Source organism: Lycorma delicatula, chromosome 7 (genome assembly GCF_047948215.1).
Source record: "Lycorma delicatula isolate Av1 chromosome 7, ASM4794821v1, whole genome shotgun sequence".
Lineage (NCBI taxonomy): Eukaryota > Metazoa > Arthropoda > Insecta > Hemiptera > Fulgoridae > Lycorma > Lycorma delicatula.
In genome coordinates this window covers 34,054,702-34,080,416 of record NC_134461.1, presented here as the reverse complement: position 1 = coordinate 34,080,416, position 25,715 = coordinate 34,054,702, and the positions used below count along the sequence as shown (strand labels likewise).

The 25,715-nt window shown below is 30.6% G+C and overlaps 1 protein-coding gene across 2 annotated transcripts in view; it reads left to right on the top strand.

The window, feature by feature from the left end:
• The first annotated feature begins 5,297 nt into the window (after window positions 1–5,297).
• LOC142328446 (uncharacterized) overlaps window positions 5,298–25,715 on the top strand; it is a 37,520-nt gene continuing 17,102 nt past the window's right edge. For both annotated transcript variants that reach the window (XM_075372215.1, XM_075372214.1), the window contains exons 1-3: window positions 5,298–5,456; window positions 11,102–11,354; window positions 18,461–18,590. In XM_075372215.1, coding sequence (XP_075228330.1) covers window positions 5,415–5,456; window positions 11,102–11,354; window positions 18,461–18,590 — 425 coding nt within the window. In that variant the 5' untranslated portion in view covers window positions 5,298–5,414. The remainder of the gene's footprint in view (window positions 5,457–11,101; window positions 11,355–18,460; window positions 18,591–25,715) is intronic.

The window sequence follows — 25,715 nt, the reverse complement described above, 5'->3', positions numbered from 1 at the left end:
CGAAAAAAATAGGACCGATTATCTTCTTCCGCGATATCACACACCCAACTTCTGCGGATGTAATTGTTTTTCGTGATATACGTGGGGATTTTCAGCACTCCAAATTCTACTGTTTTGGCTGTTTACGTAGCCATCCAAATGAAACCGTGCTTCATCTGTGAAAAATAACGAATCCATAACATTAATTCCCTCACACAGAAATCGACGAAACCATTGACAGTATTGTAGCCGTTTTTCTTTGTCGGGCTCAAGAAGTTGATGAACCGTTTGAATGCGATAAGGTCCTATTTGTAATCGTTTGGTCGCCCGATGAACAGTTTATTTAGACAAATTAATTTCAGCAGACAAACGTCTGATCGATTTATTTGGCGAGGCGAGTAATCGGTCTTTGATTTCAGTGACTGTATCTGTATTCAACACTGACGCAGATCTTTTGTGTTCCTTGTTATTAACAGAACCGGTCTCTCTAAATTTTGCAACTAACCTTAATACTGATGTTTTGTTAGGAGCTGGTTTATCTGGGTACTAATGGCGAAACAAATTTTGCACTGCAACCGCTGATTTCGTACTGAAGTACGACTCTACAATGAAAACACGTTCATCTAGCGAAAACACCATCTTGTCTCTGGCAAAATACACTGAACGTTATGATTGCATTGTTGTTACTATCGGTAGTGTTCTATGCGTCGCCACGATGTTCAAATGTTGGACAAGTCCATTTCAGTAACGAGTAAGGGAGTAAGCTTTACTTTTGAAATTTCATGGATGAGTGATTATTGGGTTGCGTTTTATATGGGACACTCTGTAGATTAATAAGCATTTATTTCGTTATTTATCCTGATTCACTGTAGCATGTAAGAGGAGGAAATTGAATAGCTGATTTGAGAGTAAACTTTAAAAATGATCATGCTATCTAGCAACCCTTGAGTTCTGGAGGGAGTAAAGAAAGGTACAGAATAGCCACTGTAGAATAATTATTCAAAACATTGGATTGCCTGAAAGCTATGTTGGATATTAATACATGCAGTAGCATAAATGTAAGCAACCATTGTAATTGATTTAAAAAAAGAAGAATCCATGAATTTTTAATAGTCTATTTACCTTGTACAGTAAAGTAAAATTATTTATGTTTGTAATGTCAGAAAATAGATTCTTGATTTATCATGTTTTATTTTGCTGTTTAGTATTATAGTTGCCCAACCTTATAAATTGTGTGTTAGGTATGTCTTTCATATTCTCTTTTGTCACTACATTTCCACTATGACAAAAAACCAACATTGATTATCAGAAAATTAATTTTCTAAACATTAAAATCATGTATGATTTGGATAATCCTTAACCATACTTAAAAGTTGGCTTTTTGGTGGGAAAGCTAAGTTGAAAATGTAAGAAACCATTTTGATTGATTTAAACAAAAAATCCATGAATTTTTAATTATTGTATTTACAGTAAAGTAAAACTATTTATGTAAGTGATGTCAGAAAATAAATTCTGACATCACTTACATAAATAAAAATAATTTTATGTGTTTGATTCATCATTTGGTTATTTATGTCTTGGAGGCATAGAAGTTAGCTAATAGTAATCCTTACAGTTTAAACATACTTTAGAAAGAAATACTATGAAAAATACCTGGACTTATTATTATTTTATCCATAATAATGAGGAATTTGAGTGTTGTTGATTAAATGTGAAAATATATTGTAAGGATTATGAATGTCAAAAGAATTAATTAGAATATGCAAAAAGGATGGTTTTGTGAAGAATCTCATTGAGCAATGAAAGAAAGGATATTTAAGAAAAGAAAAAAGGCCTTAGAGGAGTTGGGTGATTTGATGATTTTGTGAGAATGATCAGTGATGAGATGAAGAATAAAAATAGGGAAAAGGTATAGGGAATAGTAGTGGGGACAAAGGCTTATTAGAGCTATATTGCTACAAAAAAATCACATCCTTACAGGTCTGTTAATTTATTTAGCAATCTCTATTATGTGTATAACACCCTAACTTGAGTATAATTTAATCTAAATTGTTAGAATAGATGCCTGATATGCAATTGGTATCTCAGTATTGACCACTTGTTAGAAACAAGATTCCTAGACTAATTCAAAAGCAGAGCTTTATGACCAATAAGGAAGCGCTTTTCTACTGACTAGACTATCCCCAGAGCCTTAAAGATGGAGTTAATGTGATGACTATCATAATTCCCTGGTACCTAAAAATATGAATAAACTACAGAAAGGGTAGATTGGTGAGGGTGATGATCAGCCTATGAAGTCTTATAGTGAATTACTTGGGATTAGATGTAATTTACTAAGTTCCTCATCTCTGTAGGTAAATTAATTACCTATCTATTGATGATATCAAATTATTCATAAATTTTATAAAGATACAAGAGTATGGATATTATCATTAAATAAGCACTTTTCAAAAATGCAGTTCTTAATTTTGTGAAAATTCTTAATGGAAACATCTAGTTTGTAGTTTTTTATTTACCTTGTGTATATATGTATATATATATATGACCAATAAGGAAGCACTCTTTCACTGACTAGCCCCATCCCCCGAGCCTTGTAGATAGAAATAGTGTGATGACTGTCAATTCCCTGGCACCTAACAAAAAAAAATTGACCATAATATATTTTGTAAAAATATTTGTAAATTAATATGTATACTTTGCGAGTGGGCGTGTATAAAAAAGTATTGAGATTTTAAAGCTATTAATGCCTCCTTAACTTTTACTGATACTAATGAATCACAAATAAAATGAGTAACTAATACAGTTTTTCTATAAGTGTTTTTTGTTTTTTATTCAAATCAAAAAACTACCTAGATAGATAAAATATTTTTAAGGCCAGGTTTTTCAATAAATTAGAGGTTCAGAAGTATCTAAATGAAATAAATTACCTGAGAACATGTTATCTATTATAAACATTATATTAATAATTATTATAATGTATATATTTATAAATATTATTGATAATGGTCAACCATTTGATGTGATTTTAACTGATCATACCCAGATGAAGAAGAACTATATAGTGGCAAAATTTCTGCCATCAAAATAAAAAATTATAAATTGTCACCAAAATAAAAATTATAATATTCATCAAGACAATATTTCATATTTTCAATGGCGGCTCGCGTATAGGCACTGTGGGACTGCAGCACCCCCTATTTCCACTTGATATTATTGATAAAATTTGAGTCCTTTTTTCTTTATACTTGTACAATATATAATCCTTATGCCCCCAGTTTATGGAAAAGATACAAAAATTTTTGTATGGATTGTAAAGCGCTTCCCAGTTCCAGCAGTGTGGTGTCTGACTGTTGTGTGAATGCGCACATATGAAGCTGCACACAAGGAAGAGAGCACTATTGCTCCTGCAGTGCCAACCCTGGCATGCTGGTGAAAGGTAGTTTTTTTTTTACTCTGCATGTGTATGTAACGTTCCTTGTTCATTCCCTTTTCTAGTCAGTGGAAGGAATATGAAAGTGGTGTAGTTGTTTTTTCAGTAGTGATCAGAAGATGGCAGAAAGCAAAGGCTCTTTGATTGCCAAATTTGTTCAAAAACACGCTGGAAGGGCAAAAGAGAAGAATTTGTAAAAACTAATTATGTATTTGTTTCTGTGAACATAGAAATTTAAATTAAGCACCATTGAACTATAGTGTTTTTAAGCAGACATTTTATTAAGTTATTATCTAATAACACTAAAAAATATTATCTGTGTTGACATTTTATTATTTATTCAGTTAAACCAAATATGGATATTAAGCACATTTGAATGTGATAAAGTGTAGAATTAGATTATTATTCTGCTTCCAGCTATTCTATTTGATACATTCTTTTTTTTTGGTTCTTTAATATTCAGAAAACATTAACCATGGCCTTGAAAAGGCCCACCAAAAAATTTTCTGAGCAGCCTCCCCACCAATTTTAGCTACGAGCTGCCACTGCATATGTTTAAATAAAAAAAAAGTGAAAGTAATCTACTATAAAATTAATGTAAAATATTGTTAATACATAGATATTAGTGTATAAAATAGGTCTCCATAAATATGAATCATATAAATGATAATTAGTAAATTAAAAATTTTAACTTAACCATGTGTTTATATTTAGGAATGTGTAACCAGTAAATAAAATAATCACTTTTTCATAAAAATAACAGTATTTCCTTATCAAACCAGATATCAGAACTTTTTCTGTGTAACTAAACAAAATAGTTTGGCTTATGAGAAACAGACTTATATGCTTTTGTTCAGTTTATTTTTAATAAATTACCAGACCATTAAAAGAGCTTTCCACAGATCTATTTAATATAAAGTTATAGTATTACTGCCTTACAGAAACTAATTTTTTTCATCGCCGTTTAAATCTGCATAAATTGTAAGTGAATAATTTTCAAATTATTAAAAAGTAAAAATCCATCTTACCAGCAACTTATTTTGAATGTCTCAAGATCTTTCAGTTCTTAAACCTTCGTCAGGGGATTAAAATATCATTATAAAATTAAGTTAAAAATTTTAACTTAAACATTTTTAATAAAGTTAAAAATTTTAACTTTATTTTATAATTATATTTTAATCTCCAGATGTTGGTCTAAGGATTGAAATTTATTGAGAAGTTGAAAATTAATTGCTAGTAAGGATTACTACTTTTTAATAATATTTAATAATTTTGTAATATATCAGCAGTAACAATGTTTGAGAAATTGAATAATTTTCATTAATGTCTTTTGAATTGTGATTTATTTTGTGGTTATTTCCTACATTTTTCTTTCTTCACCTATTTACCCTAATATTGTTTTATACTATATGTTAAATTATTAGTGAGGCCGTAATGCACTTCTATTTCATAAATAATAAAATATTTTGTGATGTTTAATCGAAGTTCTACCACGGTTTCCCTTGCTCCATCCACGAAATTGTGTCGGGGTAGTCATTTTTATACCTTAATAGCATACTTACCCAATTTCATGACATTATCTATGTAATGAATTAGATAAGGATCAAAACAAAATATTTACTTATTAAGCAGCAAAATATTTAAACCTTTCGGATGTTAAAAATACGTTCTATTATAATTTCGTGTTCAAAAAATAAAAATGTAGTGATATTTAAGTAAACATATCGCTATGAACAGCAAAATTTATAGCTGATTACTAATCTCGGTTCATTTTTACCTTTTCTCAATAAACACAAACCAACGGATGGAAAAATATGTTTCTTTTCGTACTTTGGTTAGTAAATTATTTTAAAGTATAATATATATTGAGGAGTAAAAATCGAACATCGACTGGCAACACTGCATTACGTACATATGAATTCATGGTTTTGGCGGTTACCGGTTGACTCCTTGTGTTGAAGATTTTTGTTAAAGTATCTAGTCGTCATTGAAGTGTTTTGGAGAAATGGAAAATACTTATCTTTCAAGTGTTTTCAATGCCCAATTTGTAAGTATTTTATAGTTAGTAAAATACTATTTATGTTCTTAGTATAATTTAATATTTATATAAATATGGTTTATATTTATATAAACCATAACCTGTACGAAAATAGAAACCATAACCTGTACGATTCTACGAACTGGTTATTATAAATTAGTTTTAGGATTTAATGTGCTGTATAGCAACAATACATTGCAAAAATTATGTTTTAATAATAAATTAAATGATTCATCATTCCGGCGAAAACAACTTTTAGTTTTACAATTATTAGTTATACCATCAAATTTTTTGTTTTTTTAAGCATGCGTACATATTTAATGATTACGTGGTTATCATTATTGTCTTATTTTATGTTCACAAACTTCCAAAACATTAATTTTCTGATGAACAGATTCTATAACGTTAATGAAGAAATCTATACTATTTACATATACTTTTTTTTAGGTAAATATTTAGAAAGATATCGTACATTCAAAAGTCTATAATCGTGACATATATTATTGTTTTTTCGCTGCGTTGATTATAAATATAAAAAGTGTCACTTTTTTGTAATTTTTGACTTAGAGATTTTAAAATGATTATCAAAAAATTACATATTCCCGTACTGGGAAGAGTAGTGTTTGAATTTTTATCAAAATTCTTAGTATTCTCTTGTGTCAATGTTTTAAATTTACCAATTTAATATTTAATTAGGTTAAATTAGGATTCCCATGAAGTTAGCGAGCGTTTTGTTATGTTGATCTCGTACGAGTTCAGTACAGAATCTTAGTTACCTAACGTAACTTTAACTACGTAATTAACTATGAATTTTTTGATTTACTAATTTCGATGGAATTTGACACGATTTCAGTTATTGATAATTGTAATCAAAGGTAATAGAAAAAAAATTAAATTGAACGAAATTTCATATGATATCAGCAAACATAACCTAACGTTTGCTTCGCTTGCTAACCCGTCTAATTTGAAAACTAGTGTAGAGTGACAGTGGTTTTTTTTGTGTATTTACAATAGTGAAAACAACAATATATGCCAAGATTATTGACTTGAGTGCGTGTCATATTTCTAAATAATTACTTTTTTCCATAAATATAATAACAGTTCCTGAAATGCTTTGTTAACAGATATCTTAATATTCTCTTATCAGCCTCTTTACAGGACTAATACAGTTCTTTGTTCAGTCATGTGATTCCATTATATCTATGATGTTTAGATTGTTTATTTAATATTTTCTAATTGTCTTTTCCTTCATTTTGAAATTTTCCTAAATTCTTAAATATGTGGTTAATCACTAAAAAAATAATGAGAATAGCAATATATTACTTTGTTTTTTTATTTTTTACTAGATAGTTTGTTAAGTTAAAACTAAAATTTTGAGTCAGATTTTTAAGATCAATTTTTTTTAATTGGGACAGTTAAAATCTGATTAGCATGGAGTGATACTGTCCATCATTTTCAGTGATCATTCCACTATCCTTTTTTTTTTAAAAAAAGAAGAGATTGCTTATAGTTCCTTGACTCCATAAACCATGTTAATACGGTTACACAAAATGAATCTATTATTTCATCTGTAACTTGAGGATTTTTATGTTCCCAAGTCTGGCATTATTGTTTATTAATATAACCTGCAAGATTGATGTGCATCTAATTGTCAAAGATGATTTTATTATAAAATTCTGAATGAACTTAGTGTTCACCAGGATCTGATTGGCAAACACACCAATTTCCATGACTATAGATGGAAATTCTTGAGTTAACTATTACGTAAAGATAAAAAATGTCTTTCATTATTAACAGTTTCAGGCAGCTTTTGGTAATGTTCAATTGCTGAAGATTGAGATGAATCAATGGTTTTGGATTTTCAGCAGCATGTTCATTTAACAATATTGTTATCCAACAAGCATTACTGGCACTTTCACATCAAGAACTGAACTAGAGATATCACATTTCTTGATGAATTTGCAAATTTTGTTTTTGTGCAGCACATAAAAAATAACAGTTGTGCAATTTTATTAATCTGATTTCTTCTACCCCTCCTGTTCTCCGACACTAAATTTTTTTATTAAAATCAAGTTGTTTATTAAAGTTCTGATCTTAGTATTGAGGCTCTCATCTTTTCAATACAATATCAGATAGTTATTCCAATTTTTATAATTCTATGTTTTCTTTTCATCTATCAGCTCCTAAACTCTTGGACAGTGTTTTTACATTTATAGTTCATGCAAGAATAGATTAAAACTTATGGTCTTAAAGCACCATATTTTTGATGCTTTACTCTGTCTATTTTTCTTATTTCTCAAACAAAGTTATAATATCTACTTTAAATATTGATTAATTAATTAAATCAGATTACTTATTAATTAATGAGCACACTTATTTTAACATTGAATATTTTAATATTGAAATTTAATTTGAAGTTTCTTTTAATTATTTCTCAGGTGCGTAATTTTATTATTAACAGTAACTCTCAGGAGGATAATTTTTAACCCTTTCAGTATTAAGTCAAAAATTGTGAAATATTTACAGGGTTTTACTTTTGCATGTATATATATTTTTTTAACATTAGAGTAAAAATTAATATAAATTGTTTGATTGATAGTTGTTATTCTTTATTATTCTATTAAATTTACTATCAACTACAGTATTCTGTTGATGCTGAAGATGTTTTTGTGTACATTCTCACTCTTTTCAAGGGTTGTTTTTCATGCTCCTCAGATTTTATTGCGTGTAATTAACCTTTAAAAATTGCAGTAATTTGCTGGGAAAGTAGTGTTATTGGAGATTGCCGAACTACCTATTGCGTACTAGGGAGAAGTAAAACATATTTTTCATGGGAAACCTGCATTGAGTTTTCACCACCACATCTGATGAAAGATATTGTGCCGAAACTAAGAATAAATGCTCAGTGCTTGCAACATTCATTATGACATAAATTACAACATGGGTGCTGTGTATAGTTCTTGAAAGGGAGTACTGCTTAACCCATTTCTTTCTACTCCTACTTTTGGAAACATAATTATTTATAATTCTTATATGTTGCTGCCAATGTCTTGAGTGTTTCTGCCACATCTTGCTTAGTAGATGATATTATAACTATTTTTTGTGAATGATATTTAAAGGTGGCATTTTTACTTTTGATGGCTGTTAGTGTTGATCAAACATGAAAAATTCCAGTGGGATTCCTTAATTTTCTTGAGTTCCAAGTATTGTTATTTTTTTTGTGCAATATTTTGAATATGATATAATTGTTTATAATAATTATATGTAGAGTGTTTATTTTTTAATTTTCAGTTGGTAAAACACCAATCATTTTACCACATCAGTTACAGGGACCCATTTGGCTATTTTTCACAACACTTAACCATTGTAGGAATAAAATATTCTTGCTTCAACTAAAGTTTGTTTTGCTTGATGAAATAAAAGCTTGTATGTAGGGGTATAGAAATGGAATTTTATAGCATATGAAAAATGCCATGCCTAGCCGAAATTTGACCCCAGGACTTTAAGAAGAATTTTTTTCTATACTTTGTGAGCTTGTTTGGATGTATGAATTCATACACTCTGATTTTGAACTGGACAGCATTTTTTTAGTGATCATATGATCACTCCTGTAGAGCTTTTCTATTTCTGACTAATTGGTTCAATAGTGTGTAAATTGCTAATGAAAACACTAGTTATAGCTTAAATACAGGAATTTTTTTAGTTTATAAAAGTATTACTTGTTCAGTTTCGTTTCATCACTTACAATTCATCGCTTACAATTCAGTAACACTTTTTTGTCCCTGTGATATACAAAAATCCAAAATATACTATAATTTGTAGTAAATAATTGTTTATACTGAATATTCAGTTTGTAAACTGTGATTATTTCTATATTCTTGTATTATTCTAAGTGATTTTACAATATCACTTATCATTCATTATTTATTTTCAAAAGAAAGGTACCCATCTTGTTTTCGTAATTCTTTTACATTGTATATTTAGGAGAAGTTTTCTGATAGTACATTATTATAGTCATTTATGGATTTGTTCTTTGTACTTTGTTCATATTTTGTATCTCACTATTTTGTACGTTTGTAAGTAGTTATTAGAGAAAGAACATTTACATTCCAAATCGGGAAAGTTGTTTTTTTTTTTGGCCGGCACCACTTTGACTATCAAATACAAGCTCCACTTCTTCATTGGGTGATTTTTAAATCTTATACAGATTGTTAAAGTTTATAGATTTTTTTTTACTATTTTCAATTACTTCAGAATATTTGATAAAAATTCAAAAAATAAATTACAAAATTGGAAGTAAAACAATGTTAATATAAATACAGAACTGAAAATGTAAAAAGTTTCTATTTTATTCAATGAAACTGTGGTGTAACATACAAAATGGGTGGGCATGCACAAACTTTGACACAAGCACTGATTACGGTTAAAGCAAATTATGAATCAGGTTGAGCAGTGAGTAATGATAATGACTTTATTTTACATTTATAAGAATGTGAGCGATAAAAATACACGTCATTTTACATGCACATCATTTGTTTTTTTCAATTGAATACAAATCTTTCACACTAAAATATATTTTACTGATGTTAAAAATACTTTGAAGAGTAAACATATATACACATACAGGGTTGAAAACAAAAGTTTCTTTTACATAAAAGGGTAAAATTTTGGTAACGTACCTATTATAAATTTTGGAATGTGCAGACAAAGAAAACATGCTATTTTTTTATGGTTTCATCTTTAATAATAATTATATTTAACTCCTCATTTCATGATAAAATTATGAAATATATTAACAAAACCAACACAACATGCACTTCCCACCATCTACATTAAGACCATTACCGAAAATACACAAACCAGAAACAAGTAGATATGCCATCAACAAATCAGCTACACTGCTGCTCCAATGCATTAGCCAATCGTACTCATACAAGTGCCTAATATTTCAAAATAGCCAGTATGTAAAGAATTCATAACAACTTCTCATCAAAATTAAGGATGTACATGTATTGCACAACTCTATACTTAACATCTTTTTACAAGAAGCCATTAATGTATTACATCAGTTACTAAAACATAAATATCACTAGAACATATTACTAAAATCACCACCTTAACGCAACCCATAAGAGAATAGAATTACTTCACATACAAACAAATACTTCACTCAACCAGGCTTACAAATGGATTTACTCATTCTTAGATTCCTAGCTGAAATATTTATGGAACATTTAAAAAAACCACTCCCTTTTTACATAATGAGAAATACATTAACAAAATATTATACTGGCATGCTTATTTGCATCATATTTAAACAATCTACAGCACAAACACTTGTAGCTTACTTACACATGTTACATCGCTTAATAAATATATTTTTGATAATCATCAACTATACTGAACACTGAAAAACTCAAAATAATAAAACACCTGAGGCGATTTAATAGCTACCCACCCACACTTATAGATAACATGTAAAAGAAAGCTATATTGTTGCAAAACAGCAAACAAAATATGTAAGATTATATAGAATACTAACAAAACTCATTAACATCTGTAGATAATCAATTGAATGTTGATAGGAATAAATAATGATTAACAATCAGAAGAATAGGAATATTAGATGTTTAGAATATCTTTTCAATGCTTAGGAATCAACAAGATTGTCTGATGCTTCTGCAAGTGAGCAGCGAAATATTCTAAGGGACAATTACTCTCTTGAAGAAATATTTATGATTAAATTAAAAAAACTTTCGAGTTTAACTCAGGAGTTGGGTGATTTATATGAAATGGATAATTCATTTCATCCAGAAAAGACTTTTATTGATTTTGCTACTTTTTTTAAAGAGAAGCGTAATTTTTTAAACAGTTTATGCAACGTTCTACAAGAGTCTCCACCATCTAGTAAGTATGGGTTTATTTTTTTATTGTATTCATATGTTTTATTTAGAGATCTGTTTTAATAAAACACAATTCTTTTTATAACATTTATTAATCTTAATAAATAGATTAGCAAATCACAGCCTAGGAGCAGAGTAATTATTTTGCTAAATTAATTAATTAATATTTTACTACTTTCTGTTCACCTCCCTTTGAAATCGCTACATCTTAAGAATCTTTAGTGTGTGTGTGCACGCGTGCGTGCGCGCATAAAAATTACAAAACTACATTGAAATTGTACATCATCATTAAAGTAAAATGAAAGTTGTGATTTTATTACAATTTGTTGGTAGATAATGAAATTTAATGTTTCGGTACCAAATCTGAATATATGGAGTGTTTGTAAAAGAACTCCTTGGTTCCAAAAAATCGTAATGAAATAATGGAATTTGTTAAAACATCCGGTTTTCATATTATGTTCATTGTATTATTAGATTTTTCATCGCAAATATTTGTTGTGGTTGGCACCATTGAGTATCTGGTTGGCAGTCTCACTCCCATTCATGATGCAGCAGCATTAAAACAGTGTATGATTTGGTTTATCGAAACAAGATCAGTTATCACAGTTCAGCAAAATTATTGACATGAATATGGAGGTGCCACGCCTACAAATAAAACAGTACTCCAGAGGTTTAATCAGTTTAAGGAAACAGGCAGTGTCTTAAAGGGGAAGTTACCAGGTAGACTGTCCATATTTGAACAGAATTGAACTGGATCTGAATATCGTATGCGTAGCCTGAAAAAGTCATTAGCAAGGTGTAATTAGGATTAGACATAATTTAATTAATTCCAAGAGTTAGAAAGAGCCCAGACATGACCTCACTAGATTTCTTTTTGTGGGGACATGTGAAAACATTATTTATTTGGAAAAAATCTATGACATCAACCACCTACAGAAGATTTTTGTGGTAGTAGTACCATTACATTCGATGAGCTGTTCCATTACATGTGGGATGAGCTGGATTACTTTCTGGAAGTGTGCAGGGCAACTAATGATGTACATATTGAAATGTATTAAATACCAAAAAAGTTCAAAATTTACTTTTTTCAGAAAATATACTCATGAAAGTAACGAGTTAAATATAATGCGGTTAAAAAAATACTTGAAACTGAGGAGTTCTTTTATAAACACATATCATTATATTTTTGAATGTAGATTATAAATTTTTCAGCGATTTAGATTAGATGTATTACCATAAACCAACAGATCTCATTAAAATTTTGCTCACTAAATTTTAATTGTATTTTTTTATTATTGTTATTTTTTTATTTTACTTTTGTTTTTGTAAGGGATTTAGATTTAACTGTTCATTAATGTTGAAATATTTTTTGTACTTGAAAATATAAGTTTATTTTTTAATGGGATTCACATAATTAAAATCTTGTTTATTTAATTTATATGCTTTTAAATATTGAAAACATAAATATTAAAATCAAAATTTGTAATTTCTAAGTAGAATATTTTTTTTTAATAATTTTGTGTTTTGAACACTACTTCATAGACAGTTTCTGTATGTAGACAATCAGTGTAGAATTAAAAGTTTTGTAATTAAATCATTTTATTTTTATATATGTATTGTGTGTAAAGGAATATAAAATTTATGTTTGGTCTTGATTTTATTCATCTTTTCTTGTTTAAATTTGATTATTGTACCTTATTTATTTATGTTCTTTATATTTTAATAATTTTTGGCTGCTTTTATTAAATTAGATTCTGAATTTGATTCAAGATTGTTATATATTCAATGATATTAACTGTGTTACAATAAGTTGTTATTTATTTCTAGTTTGAGTGCATTATTTTCTTGCTACTGATAATATTAGTTATCGATGGAGACCTATTTTTTGCTATCTAAAAATTGGAATGTTTTCCTACTTTTATTTTCCTGGCATCATAGTTCTACAGTTATGCTGCTAAAAGGAAAGTAATGGTAATCAGTAAAAAAATGGGGTATGGTTTTTTTCATTTCTTGACGTTTCATGACCCAGGCACTCAAAAAACAAATAAAAAAAATTGGGGGTAATATTTGTAAATAGATATGTACATGTGTTGGTGTGTTTGTAGCATAATAACTTTTGACTGGATAAACTGATTTTGATGAAATTTGGTACAGATTCGTGTGTAAGGGATGATTTGTTGTAAAAGTTTGGAGTCAATATCTGTAAGGGGTGGAATAGATAATTTCTTTGGGGTCAATTTTCTAAAAATTTTGCAAATAAAACCCCATGTTTTATTAAGCTTAGTACAATGTTACCTTACCATTTACCACTTACTAATTTATTAATGAGTGATTTGTTTAAACTGTATTATGTTTAAATTTTCATGTTATGCAATTTTTCTGTTCATATATTTATGTAATAGGAAATGTGAATGTTATTATGGTTTATTCAGATAGTTTTAATTTTTTGAATTTCAGTGCTTTTTTTAAATTGAGCATGAATTTAACTTTTTTTTAAAGAGAAATTTTAAGATTTTGTGTAAATCAGGTATAAATTTTATAGCATACCAGATTTTAAGAATTTGTTATGATATTTTGGGTTCTTTACAGTTAATGGTAAAGAACTGAACCATATAATGGTTTTATCAGTCATATTACATAAACAGAAAACAACATGTTTATTGAGAATCCATTTAACTGAAACCAGAGATGTCATAAAAATGATGGATAAAAAATTAAAAACAATATAAATTACCAATATAATGTACATTACTAATTCACTGCTATGAACTCATAAACAAGCAATGATAATTATTTACATTATGCTGAAAACACACAGTCATGAAATATGTTAGTTAGATTTTAGCACCAAGTAACATGACATGGTTGTATCAGTCATTGTCATATAAACATAGCAAACTGTTTAGAACTATTTTTCTGTTTAAACATATATTTTCAGCAGAAGTGTAATTGAAAGTTGGTAATATAGTTATTAAAAGATCCAGTTTTATTGTCCTTTTTTAATGATCTTGCTTTTGGATACGTGCTTTACAATGTTTTATACTAGATATCTTAGTTGTATGGCTCCTACAAAAGTTCAAACTCGTGTATTTTCTCCATGAATATTTCTTGGGCTCAAACAACCATATGCTGTTCTAATGTATTTCCTATGTGGCAACTTTCACATTATATCTTCTTCTACAGTTGATGTTTTAAAAGAAAAAACAAAAAAAAAAAAATTTTTGCATGGTAAGTTTGGATCTTGTTATTTATACAGATGGATTTGAATAAGGGAGTTCAGTGAAGTACTTATTTATGGCTAATCAGGAAGCTTACACTATAGTCTGCCTTGCCAGATCAACTTATTTATAAATTAATTGTTTGCTATTTCTTTCATTAATTTTACCTGGATTTGGAGGCCTAGCTTTACACAGTAGTTGCATAGTTGGGCAGTTTACACACTCACTCAACTGGAAGTTAGGCTTTTGTGTGACTCCTGGGTAGGAAACTGAATTCGTGGCTAGTTAGTTCCGCAAGCACAGATGGTCACTAATAGTGTACTCCAATAAAGAAGTAACCCTCCTAGCATAACACTACAGATTGAATCAGGGTGACAACTAACACAATATTCGTGGCAGTCATCCAAGGAAGAAAAATTAAGGGATAAGGAAAAGAGTGAGAAAATAATGATAGCTAACTTGCAGAGGAATAAATATAATTTTCTGACTTGCCTAAAACTCAACTTTTTGTCATACTCTTCGCCTAATATTATGTCCAGATAGATAACACCATATTCTTATATGTTATGATTCCTTGTAGGTAAAATTGTATATGGTAAGAGTACTTCAAACACTATTAAACATGTGTACTACATGTTGTTTTATTTAAAATATATATGGGTCTATCAGCTTTCCTTGCTCATTCCTATCTCTGTAGGAATCGTAGGAAATAAACATGCCAGACTAAACGTGCCAAGGAAAATTGCTTTTGGCTTTCTTTGTGGAAAGCATGTTTCCAAAACCATTACACATCGTAAAATGTTGATCCAGGGGTTTGGTAGAAAGAGCGGTTACTGGCTGTTATGAACTAAAACCAGTGACACTATAATACATTGCTGTAGAAATATTCATGTGATAATTACCATACAAGTATTGATGTGTTTAAAGTACTCCAGGTTTACATTGCAATTTGGCGATGCTCAAATTTTCTTCCTACATAGCTGTTGTAATGGTCTTATTCTCCTTGTATATTATGTTAACTAACATGCATTGATATAGACAAAACAGATAAAAACTATTTCCTTTTTTTTAATCTGTTGGCTTGAAGTCCAAAGTGAATTCAGTTAATTTTTGTGGTATTGTTTTTATTCTTTGGATGGATGCGCCTCGTATACTCTTGTGATTAATTTTATGTTTGTCATATAGTTATTATTTTCTTAGGAATTTTCCTTTTCATATATTTTTTATAACAGCTGTTTCAAAAAGGACGCAACCTAAGATTAAGAAGGTAGAAGTCACTCATGATTTCATTAAGGAGAAATTTTATTTCTCCTTACATGTCAGTTGGCAATACTACTCAACGTTAGCAACTTATAACAGTCGAAATGTTTTTCTCATGCACTAGTGCTATACCAGTATAAATTCATCTGTATTGTGTTAACTATGTCGTTTTCCAAGGACGAAAATATTGAGACTTAATTGCATGTATAAATCTTACGAACGAGTGAAAGACGAGTTACAGATAAAATTTCCCAATTCTTCAGTTTCTAATAAGTTGATAGTATCGCATTTGATTAATAAATTTTGTGAGATTGGGACTGCACATGATCAGAAAAGCACATGTTGACCATCACTGTTAGTAGTAGAAGTTCTGGAGGATGTGAAAGAATGTTTGACTTGCTTACCCAGAAACACACAGAGAGTTATCTTCACAGGCTGGGCTTTCACTGTCTACAGCTCTCAGGGCTATTAAAAAATTACAATTGCATGCATATTGCATCGGTGTTGATCAAGAACTGAAAGAAATAGACCGTGAAAAACATTTATAGTATTGTCATCGGTTTCGTTCTCTTGTTGATGACAATGGTATTGAAATTTGGATCGTGTTTATTTTTCAGTGACAAGACATGGTTTCACTTGGATGGCTACATTAACAACCAAAACTGCTGAATATGGTGCACTGAAAGTCACATGTTTCATGTACGAGTATTACATGCATTTAAAATTAGTATTTGGTGTGCAATCTCCTTTTGTTATGTAATAGGGCCTTTATTTTTTGAAACATCTGTAGATGATGTGTTTTATTGCAACTTAATCGAACAGTTTATTGCCGTGTTGATTTACACAAACGAGATTGTTTGTTCCAGCAGGATAACGCAACATACTGCTAATGAAATGCTGGAGATATGTTACAGAGATTTTTTGATCATTGTTTGGTATCAAAAGGGTTGTGGCCTCCAAGATCCCCAGCTATTACACCAGCAGACTTTTTTTCTTTGGGAGTATTTAAAAAGTATTTTTTAAAAACGATCTTCGTACATTTGAAGAATTGAAGGTTAACATTGAAAGTGAGATTTCAAATATTACTGGACAAACATTTTGAAAAGTGGCTGCAAATGTCATGAAACTTGTACAAACCTGCATTGGGCTCACAGGAAATCATTTTGAACATCAATTGTACAGTTATTAAAGGTAATTTGAATATTGTTGTATAAATATTTTATGAAAATTAATATTTTTGTAATAAATTCACTTCAAACAAAGGGGTTGCTTCTTTTTATTATTCTAATATTTTATTAATATTAATTTTAATTTATTATTATATTAATCTCTTGTATTAAAAAATGTATGATTCTTTTGTACAATTATTTTATTTTAAATATTCTAAAATGCAATTCCTTTTTCACAAAATTGCCTAATTAATAATTGATCTGCTATTTCTATTTTACTAGCTAAGCTATTATTATTGTTTTTTATTTTGCACTTTTTTATTACACTGAATCACATGCTATAACCCCCAATTACTGTTTTACAGTGCTTTTATGAAGTCTCGCACATTCTTTCCTGAGCCATTTTTAATTGAATTTTAATGTTAAAGTATAACAACAACATGATCAGTCAAACCTATTTAAAGTTTACTCTAATTTTGACATATGATTTTTATCTGGGTTCTGCATCATAAAAATAGTCTGTTATTTGATGATTTTTGTTCTAAAGTTACACCTTATCTTTATCCTTTTTAACATTGAAAGATTATTGGCTACGTTATGAATTTTCTAAACAGCCTCATCTTTAATATGATCTTTGGAAATTGTAGACCACATTGTGAGGAATAGACCACATTGCAAGTGGTGGGAGTTATAATAAAAAATCTGATGTGGACAATGTATGACTTTCTTGTACGCTTATTAAATTAATACACATTTTTTTTAAAATGAAAAGTACATAATATTTTTATTTCATTAATAACTTCTGATATTTTTTCATATTTTTTTTATCGGTTTTCATATTCTTTTTTTTATTATTGTTCTCTAGTATGGCCTTCAATCACGCCGCGTCACTTCATTTAATTCTGAACACGCAGCTAGCACATAAACATGTCTACAACAATAGCATCTCCTGCCAAGTGTGAAGTACGTGTGGTAATTCGATTTCTTCAGGCTGAGGGGTGTAATGCAGCTGAAAAACATCGACGAATAAGTAATGTGTATGGTGAAACTTCAGTGAGTGACAGCAAAGTGCAACAATGGTTCAGGAACTTTAAAGCATGACGTACAGATGTTCATGATGCAGGCGGTCAGGGAAGGAAGCTTCTGCAGCGTTTTCGTTGGGAAGTGAACCACCAACCATACAGCCCGGACTTGGCTCCAGCCAATTTCACCTCTTTGCTCACATGAAACGCTGGCTAGGAGGACAACATGTCTGGCACAGAGCTGCAGACCAGCAGCACACACATTGAAACTAATCAAAATAAATTCAGGGATGGTCAAAATGGACATTTCTGTTGAAATCTCAAAACCAAAATTTTTTGCAATCACAATATGTTGGAATTTATCCCCATTCTACTGATATAAATGTTTTATTAGTGGATTCTACCATTTTAATCACATAATTTGGATTATTTTTTTAATAGGTTATCCTGAGTATCGAGCTGAAGCTATTGTTAAATTGTTGGAAAATCTTGAGGAAGAAATAATACAGTTAAAAGATACAGAAAACAAATTGAAGGAAGAAAAAATTGAATACTGTTCAAAAAATCAGAGGTACGTCTAGTGATGATCATTTTATGTATTAGAGAAATTGTAAAAAGAATGGGTCTATGTAGAGTAGGGTAATGTCTTTTGAGTAACATCTTGAGGCAGCATACAGTGTTCATTGCATGACATTATTCTTAACACATCTAAGAATCGTTACTCTGATAAAAGAGTCCATAAATTATGATCTGTATGCTTTTTTGAATTTTAGTCCCTGATGCAGTCAGTATTTTCTGTAAAAAGTCAATCAAGTTTTCAGTAAAATCATCAAATGCAACAGTTTAAAGAGATATTGTTGACATGAGTAAGAAAAGTGTTTTATCTGAACTTACAATTGTTTTATAAAAAAATTACATTTAAAAAAAATTGAATATTGTAATTTTATAAAATTTTATTTAACATTTGCTTTTAATGCAAGAGTGAAGATACATTCAGAATGTGGGAATTTGTTTTGATAGAAATCTGATTGCATTACCCTCTGGCAATCTTGACCTGATACTATTGATTGGGAGAGGGGTTAAAAAATGCATAAAGTAACAAATATTATCGATTAAATCTGTAGTTTACATTATTTTATTCTAGATTGTTTTATTACTACAATGATTTTGTTAAGTGAGAGTGAATAACTGATTCTTATAGTATTTTTCATGCTGATATCAAATATGAAATCAGAATTCTTTTACCAGGCTTAGTTGTTTCGTAACTATCATTCTTATTTTCAGGTAGTATTATGTATGAACTTCATAAGCATAGCATTTTGTGAACGTGTTTTATTATATTATTTATCAACTAAATAGCTTTTGTTTATTTATTAAAGTCCCTTAATTGTAGTCAAATTGATCTGTTAGATATTAGTCATCATCTTTATTATTTATACACTAATTAAAATGAACAAGAATGTGACTCGTTCTTCCTATTTTTATCTTACTATAAACATGTTATCCACTCGTTAGTTATTTCTGTCGTTACTATATTTACTTATACACTGTCATTCAGACTACCGAAGTATTTTTAATTCTCATTCAATTGCAAATTTTAATGTGTAACACTCGGTTATGTGGTTTTGTTTTGGGTTGTGTATTTGTGGGTATACGTTGTTCAGTAAAGTGAGTGTATGTTTATTAGTGTGTTTTATAAAGTGTTTCTTTTCAAACAGTATTGGTTATTGTAATGTATTAACAATGCCTTGCATTGCATTTATCATCCAAACAATTTCTGCTACATCTGTGATGAGGTAACATTGAAGTCTCAGAAAAAAATATAACTACACTCAAAAAAAAGTTGTATGAATTGTATTTTGGATGTAAATTAGATATTCAGGACAAATCTTGGGCTTCTCATATTTGCTGTGCTTCTAGTGTAACATTGTTGACTGGTTGTTGGCTAAGTGGATCTCATCACATACCGTTTGCAATTCTAGTGGTTTGGAGAGAACTGAAGGATCACATCCCAGACTGTTATTTTTACATAATAAAGATATCTGGGATAACAGCTAAAACTAGACATTCTGTTAAATACCCAGATATTCCCTCTGCTGTGTGGCCAGTGCCACATAGCCAAGAGCTTCCATATCCAGTACCACCAGAAACATGGAACTTAGATGAAGATGAAAATGTCGAATCTTTTGCTGACTTAACAGGTGATGAAGAAAGATATCCAAACTATTTTAGAAAATCGGTATACTGAACCCCGTTTAATTAATCATTCAGAATTAAATGGTCTGGTTTGTGATCTAAATTTATCAAAGAATCCGGCAGAAATACTGGCATCAAGACTGAAGGGACGGGATGTTTTACAACCAAACATTAAAATAAGTACTTTCCATGAGAGACAGTCAGAATTTGAACACTTCTCAGTATGAAAACTTAGTATTCTTTAATGATGTGGACTCTTTACTGGAATCTTTGATATATATGCATCATCCTGACAAATGGTGACTTTTATTGATTCATCAAAGCTAAGTTTGAAAGCTGTTCTAGTTCACGTTGGAAATCAATACCATTAGCAGCATATGCTGTTCACATGAAGGAGACTTATGAAAATATGCAACTTGTTTTGAACAGGATTCAGTATGAGAAATATTTGTGGAGATTTGAAAGTAATAGTGTTTTTACTTAGACTGCAACTTGGATACATTAAGTTCTGTTGCTTTTTCTGCGAGTGGGACAGCAGGGATGTGAAAAACCATTACATGAAAGAGCAGTGGTGACCAAAGAGAGACGTATTGACTGTAGGAGAGAAGAATGTTGTTAGGCATTAGCAAAACCAGAAAAAGTTTATCTTCTGCCACTACACATTAAGCTAGGTGTATTCAAAAATTCTGTTAAAGCAATGGATCATTATGATGGATGGTTTCCATTTCTAAAAAACAAATTCCCTAATATAAGTAATGCTAAAATAAAGAAAGGTATATTTTTTGGAACACAAATAAGAAAACTAATGAGTGTTTGAATGACTTGGAGGTTGCTGCATGGAAATCATTTCAAAATGTGGTAAACAACTTCCTTGGAAACCATAAGGCTAGTAACTACAGAGAACTTGTGAGTGAACTCCTTCAAAACTAAAAAGAGCTTGTTGGGTGTAATATGTCACTCAAAATCCATTTCTTACATTTACATTTGGTTTTCCCCTTAACAATCTCAGTGTTATCAGTGATGAACATGGAGGATGCTTTCACTAGGAGATATCTACAATGGAAACACGATACCAGGGAAAATGGAACCTAAAAATGTTAGCTGACTATTGTTGGAATATAAATAAGAATCTGCCTACAGCAGAAAATCCAAAATAAATAAATTTTAGGTGAGTATAAAATGCATGTAATGTATTGTCATATTGTATTCACCATAGTATTTTGTTTCAAAAAAAATTTCAATTACAAAAAACTGAGCCCGATAGAATAAATCTATTAACATGTATGAAATCAGCATAAAAAATATAAGAATCAGTCATTTACTCTCATTTAACAAAAAAAAAATTAAATGTTGTTTACCAGTGTAATCAGAAAAGTAGATTAATAAAAATATAATACGCTAAAATAAAATCTTATTAAAATACTTTTTAATAAAAAAATTTCTTTTGTATGTTTAACTGTATTTTTCTATGAATTACATTTCAAATTAGATTAAATACATAAAAAAAATCTGAAAAAATATTTTTAGTTTCAAATTTCAGTTTTTTTAAGTATACATTTAATATATAAAGAAAAATTATTGAAATTATTGGTCTATAAAAAGCCATAAATTTTAAGAATTATAAATACAATAATTGATTGTTTTTCTTTTCTTGACTATTTTTTATAATTATGTTATTCATTGTCAATGTAACTACCAGATTTATGATGATATAAGTTTATTTGCTCCTAAGTACAGTGGCTTGAAAATAAAAACAACTTTTCCTGATGGAACAAAGTGAGCTGTTTTCAATGTTGTCAAGAAAAATCAAATTCAAGTGGTCCCTTTTAAGATATGGCCTCCTTTCAAGTGTTGAAAATGTATGTGTTGTTAGTTTTTCTTGTAATTGTGAAACGAGTGTTTTTGTTCTTGATTTTCTTGTTTAATTTTATTTTATCTGTGATAAAATACATATTTTAGCATTAAAGCTTAAATTGGTGTATTCTGGTTTAAGGCCAATTTCCTTCAGATCCTCTCTTATTTCTGTGATCCAACTGCATCCTGTCTTTGTATTTTTCTTGGATTGAGATTCAGAAGTCTTGAATCTTTTGCATCCTCATGGTATGTCCAAAGAAACGTAATCTCTTACGCATGGTATCAGTGATGGGTTCTAGTTCTTTGAACATGACTGTTGGGCACAATCCACCACTAACCAATTTTCTGGTACTTTTTACTGGTGGAGGTACTTCCAATTCTTTTGGAGTCTGTTAGTCTTTGATTGTTTGTTCAGGTGGAAGAATCTTTCTGCTGCATAAGTAGCTCCTGGTTTTATAACTGTTGTAGTGTCATATTTCTGCGCGTATTGATAGGCATTTTTTATTGTAAGAGTACCAGGTTAATTTTTGAGCTTTGCTAGTTTGTTTCTTTTTATTTGGATTGAGGTCTTTTCATTTAGGTTGTTTGTTATTATTTCTCCAAGGTATTTAAATTCGGTTACTATTTTGATTTTATTACCGTTTACGTTTACTTTTTTTAATTGTGTTGGTTTTTTGGGCATAATTTCTGTCTTTTGAAATGATATTTTGAGGCTAATTTTATTTGCAATGTTTTGAAGTTCTAATATCTGTGATTTAGCTTCATTGATGTCGTTTATTAGCAGTACCAAGTCTTCGGCAAAACCAGTACAGTTTGTTTCGATTTTGCAGCCTATTTATTTTAAATTTTATTTAATTTTGGAGGACATTTTTTGAGCCATTCCCCTCATTACCATTTCTAGTGTGCAGTTAAATAATAGTGGTGAGAGCACATTGTGGAGGGTTGATGTTTTTTGATGGTGTTATTGGGATGCTGGTTTGAAGTTTAGGAATTCTGTCGGTTTTTCGCAATTTAGGAGTTTGTTGAAATATTTAGCTTGGATTTCTGCGTTGTCTTTATTGTTATACCCATAACAATAAAGACAACGCAGTTTATCATTTTCATACTTTATTAGTAGGGTTGGGTTTTTGTATTTTTGGAGCTGATTTTCTTCCATTGATTTAAGCGAGTCTTTACGGTGTATTCTTTTTATTCTCCATAGGGTTCAGGTGGTTTCTTTTCTTTATTTTAGTAAATTTTGGAAAGATGTTTCTGATTTTTTGGGATTGCTGAAATAGCCCTGCTTGATGTCTTTTCTCCACTGTTTCGTTACATACACTGTTCTACCTTTGATGTTTTTTTACAGGATTTTATTGGGGCTAATTCTTTTGCGATTTGTTTAAAATTGTTGACTATATCTTGAGTTTATCCATGATTGTTATTTCTTTGGTTGCTTTTTGATAATTTTCATTCTTGATTAGTCAGGTAGGTTCCATTTTTCTTTTAGTTTTTGGGGCTTGGTTTTCTTTTTTTAGAAAGTAAATTTAATTTTAATTTTGACTACATAGTGATCTGAGCCTGTATCTACTCCTTGAAGGATTTTTACGTTGTAAATCTCCTTGTGGTGGTGTTTGTGCATGAAGACATGGTCTAGTTGCCATTCTCCTTTAATGTAGTCAAGGTTTTTTCAGGTTTTGTGTTTTTGAGGTTTCCTCTTAAAATATGTGGATTTTGAGATTTGGTTGTAGTTTCTGCGGAGATCGATGAGTTTCTCTGTTTTTGTTTGTTTTCTTTTGGGTAGGTCATTTTCTGATGATGTTTCATGGTATCTTATTTCTCTGCCTAGTTGAGCATTGAAGTCTCTGATTTATTGTTTAACATGGTTTTTGGGGGATGTTATTTATAGTCAGGTCGAGAGTATATCCCAGAACCTTTTTGTTTCTTTATGGTCTTTTGGAGAGATACATTTATTATTAGTAGGTGCATTGAACGATCTTCCCAAATCAGCTGATTTGGGAGTCAAGCGTTCAAGTCCTAATAAAGCCAGCTATTTTTACATGGATTTGAATACTAGATTGTGGATACTGGTGTTCTTTGGTGGTTGGGTTTCAATTAACCACACATCTCAGGAATGGTCGAACTGAGAATATACAAGACTACACTTCATTTACCCTCATATATATCATCCTCATTCATCCTTTGAAGTATTATCTAAACGGTAGTCAAAACAGGAAAAAGAAAGAAAGGTGCATTGGACGAGAATCTTAATACCAGACCATGACTATTACACCATACAAATGTTCACAGGCCATGGAAATTTTGGCATTTATCTTCATTGTATTGGGAGGCGCATGATACCCCCAATTGTATGTACTGCACGGATTGTGACACCATCAAACACACCCTGTTTCAGTGCCCTGAGTGGGAGGAACAAAGGGCGTGCAGAGAATAATGGCTTGTCACCTGCGTCGCTGCTACCTTACATCATTGCTTCTGCAGCTTGCTGGGATGCATTCAGCCTCTTTTCTCGGGTGGTGCTTTGAGCCAAAAATGAGGAACAGAGGAGGTCTAGTGGAAGGTGTTGTTCAGCTGCAGCTGTGAGGGTCGTCGGTATGTCCTGGTATGCTGGCTCTGATGATCACCTGGGGACTACATGTATGAAGTGTGATGCTTTCTGCTGTGATGACGATCATCTGAACGTGACGTCTTTTAGGGGGGAGTCAAGACCAGAGTCCCGTTGCGGGATGCGCTTGGGGACTGCCCCCATTTGAGGCATAAGGCACTCAAAAGACAGAGACCCAGCCCCTGAGCTGGAGATGAAGGCTACAGCATTGCTGGATCTGGAGTCTCCTTGCTGGCAATTAGAGGCAAGCATAAAGTAAAAGATCCAACTGGTGGGCTGATCTTCCTTGCTGGATGTTCAGCTGGTGAGCGGGAAGGCCTGTTAGAGTTAAAGGATACTTCCTTGGACTGCGTTATACTTAACTGTGGATCTGGCTTATGGGAGGGGGTAAAAAAAAGGGAGGTGCACAGGCATTTATTATAATGTAGATTTTATTAGATGCTTTTAGGGTGAGTCTTAAGATTCTTGGGGTTGTAACTTGAATTTTTATATGGAGTTTATTATTTTGAGGCTGACTAAAAAGTTCCAAACTGCGGGACATTTTTCATCACTCTCTTCCCAGGAATACCTTTGTAGAGCCTATATCCTTGAGATTCCATGGCATCCTGGTCAGAGTTTATTATTTCCTGTAGACCCATGGTGAGAATTTTGTGTTGGTCCATTAGCCAATTACTATTTTTAGTTTACTAATCTGGATGAGCAAGTTTAAAGTGTGTATGGAAATGTAGGTGATTTGCTTTGGTTTGATTTTGGATTTCACATTTTTTTGTTTGTATGTATAGTGTTGGAGCATTCCATTACTTCTAATTGAATGCTATCTTCTAAGTGGCAGCTCACCATATTTGGATGATGCCTTCTCTGAACTCTGGTGTTCCTTGGTTCAACCAATGGAGTATTCCTTAAAAGACCTTTCATGGTTGACTCTCAAGGGGTCATCTGTGGTGGGACTAGGTCCTGACTTACAACTCTAGATGTGATCTAGTGAGGTGATAGTGATGTGTGATTTGATGATAAATGAAGCTGTGAAGTTTGTTAAAAATTATC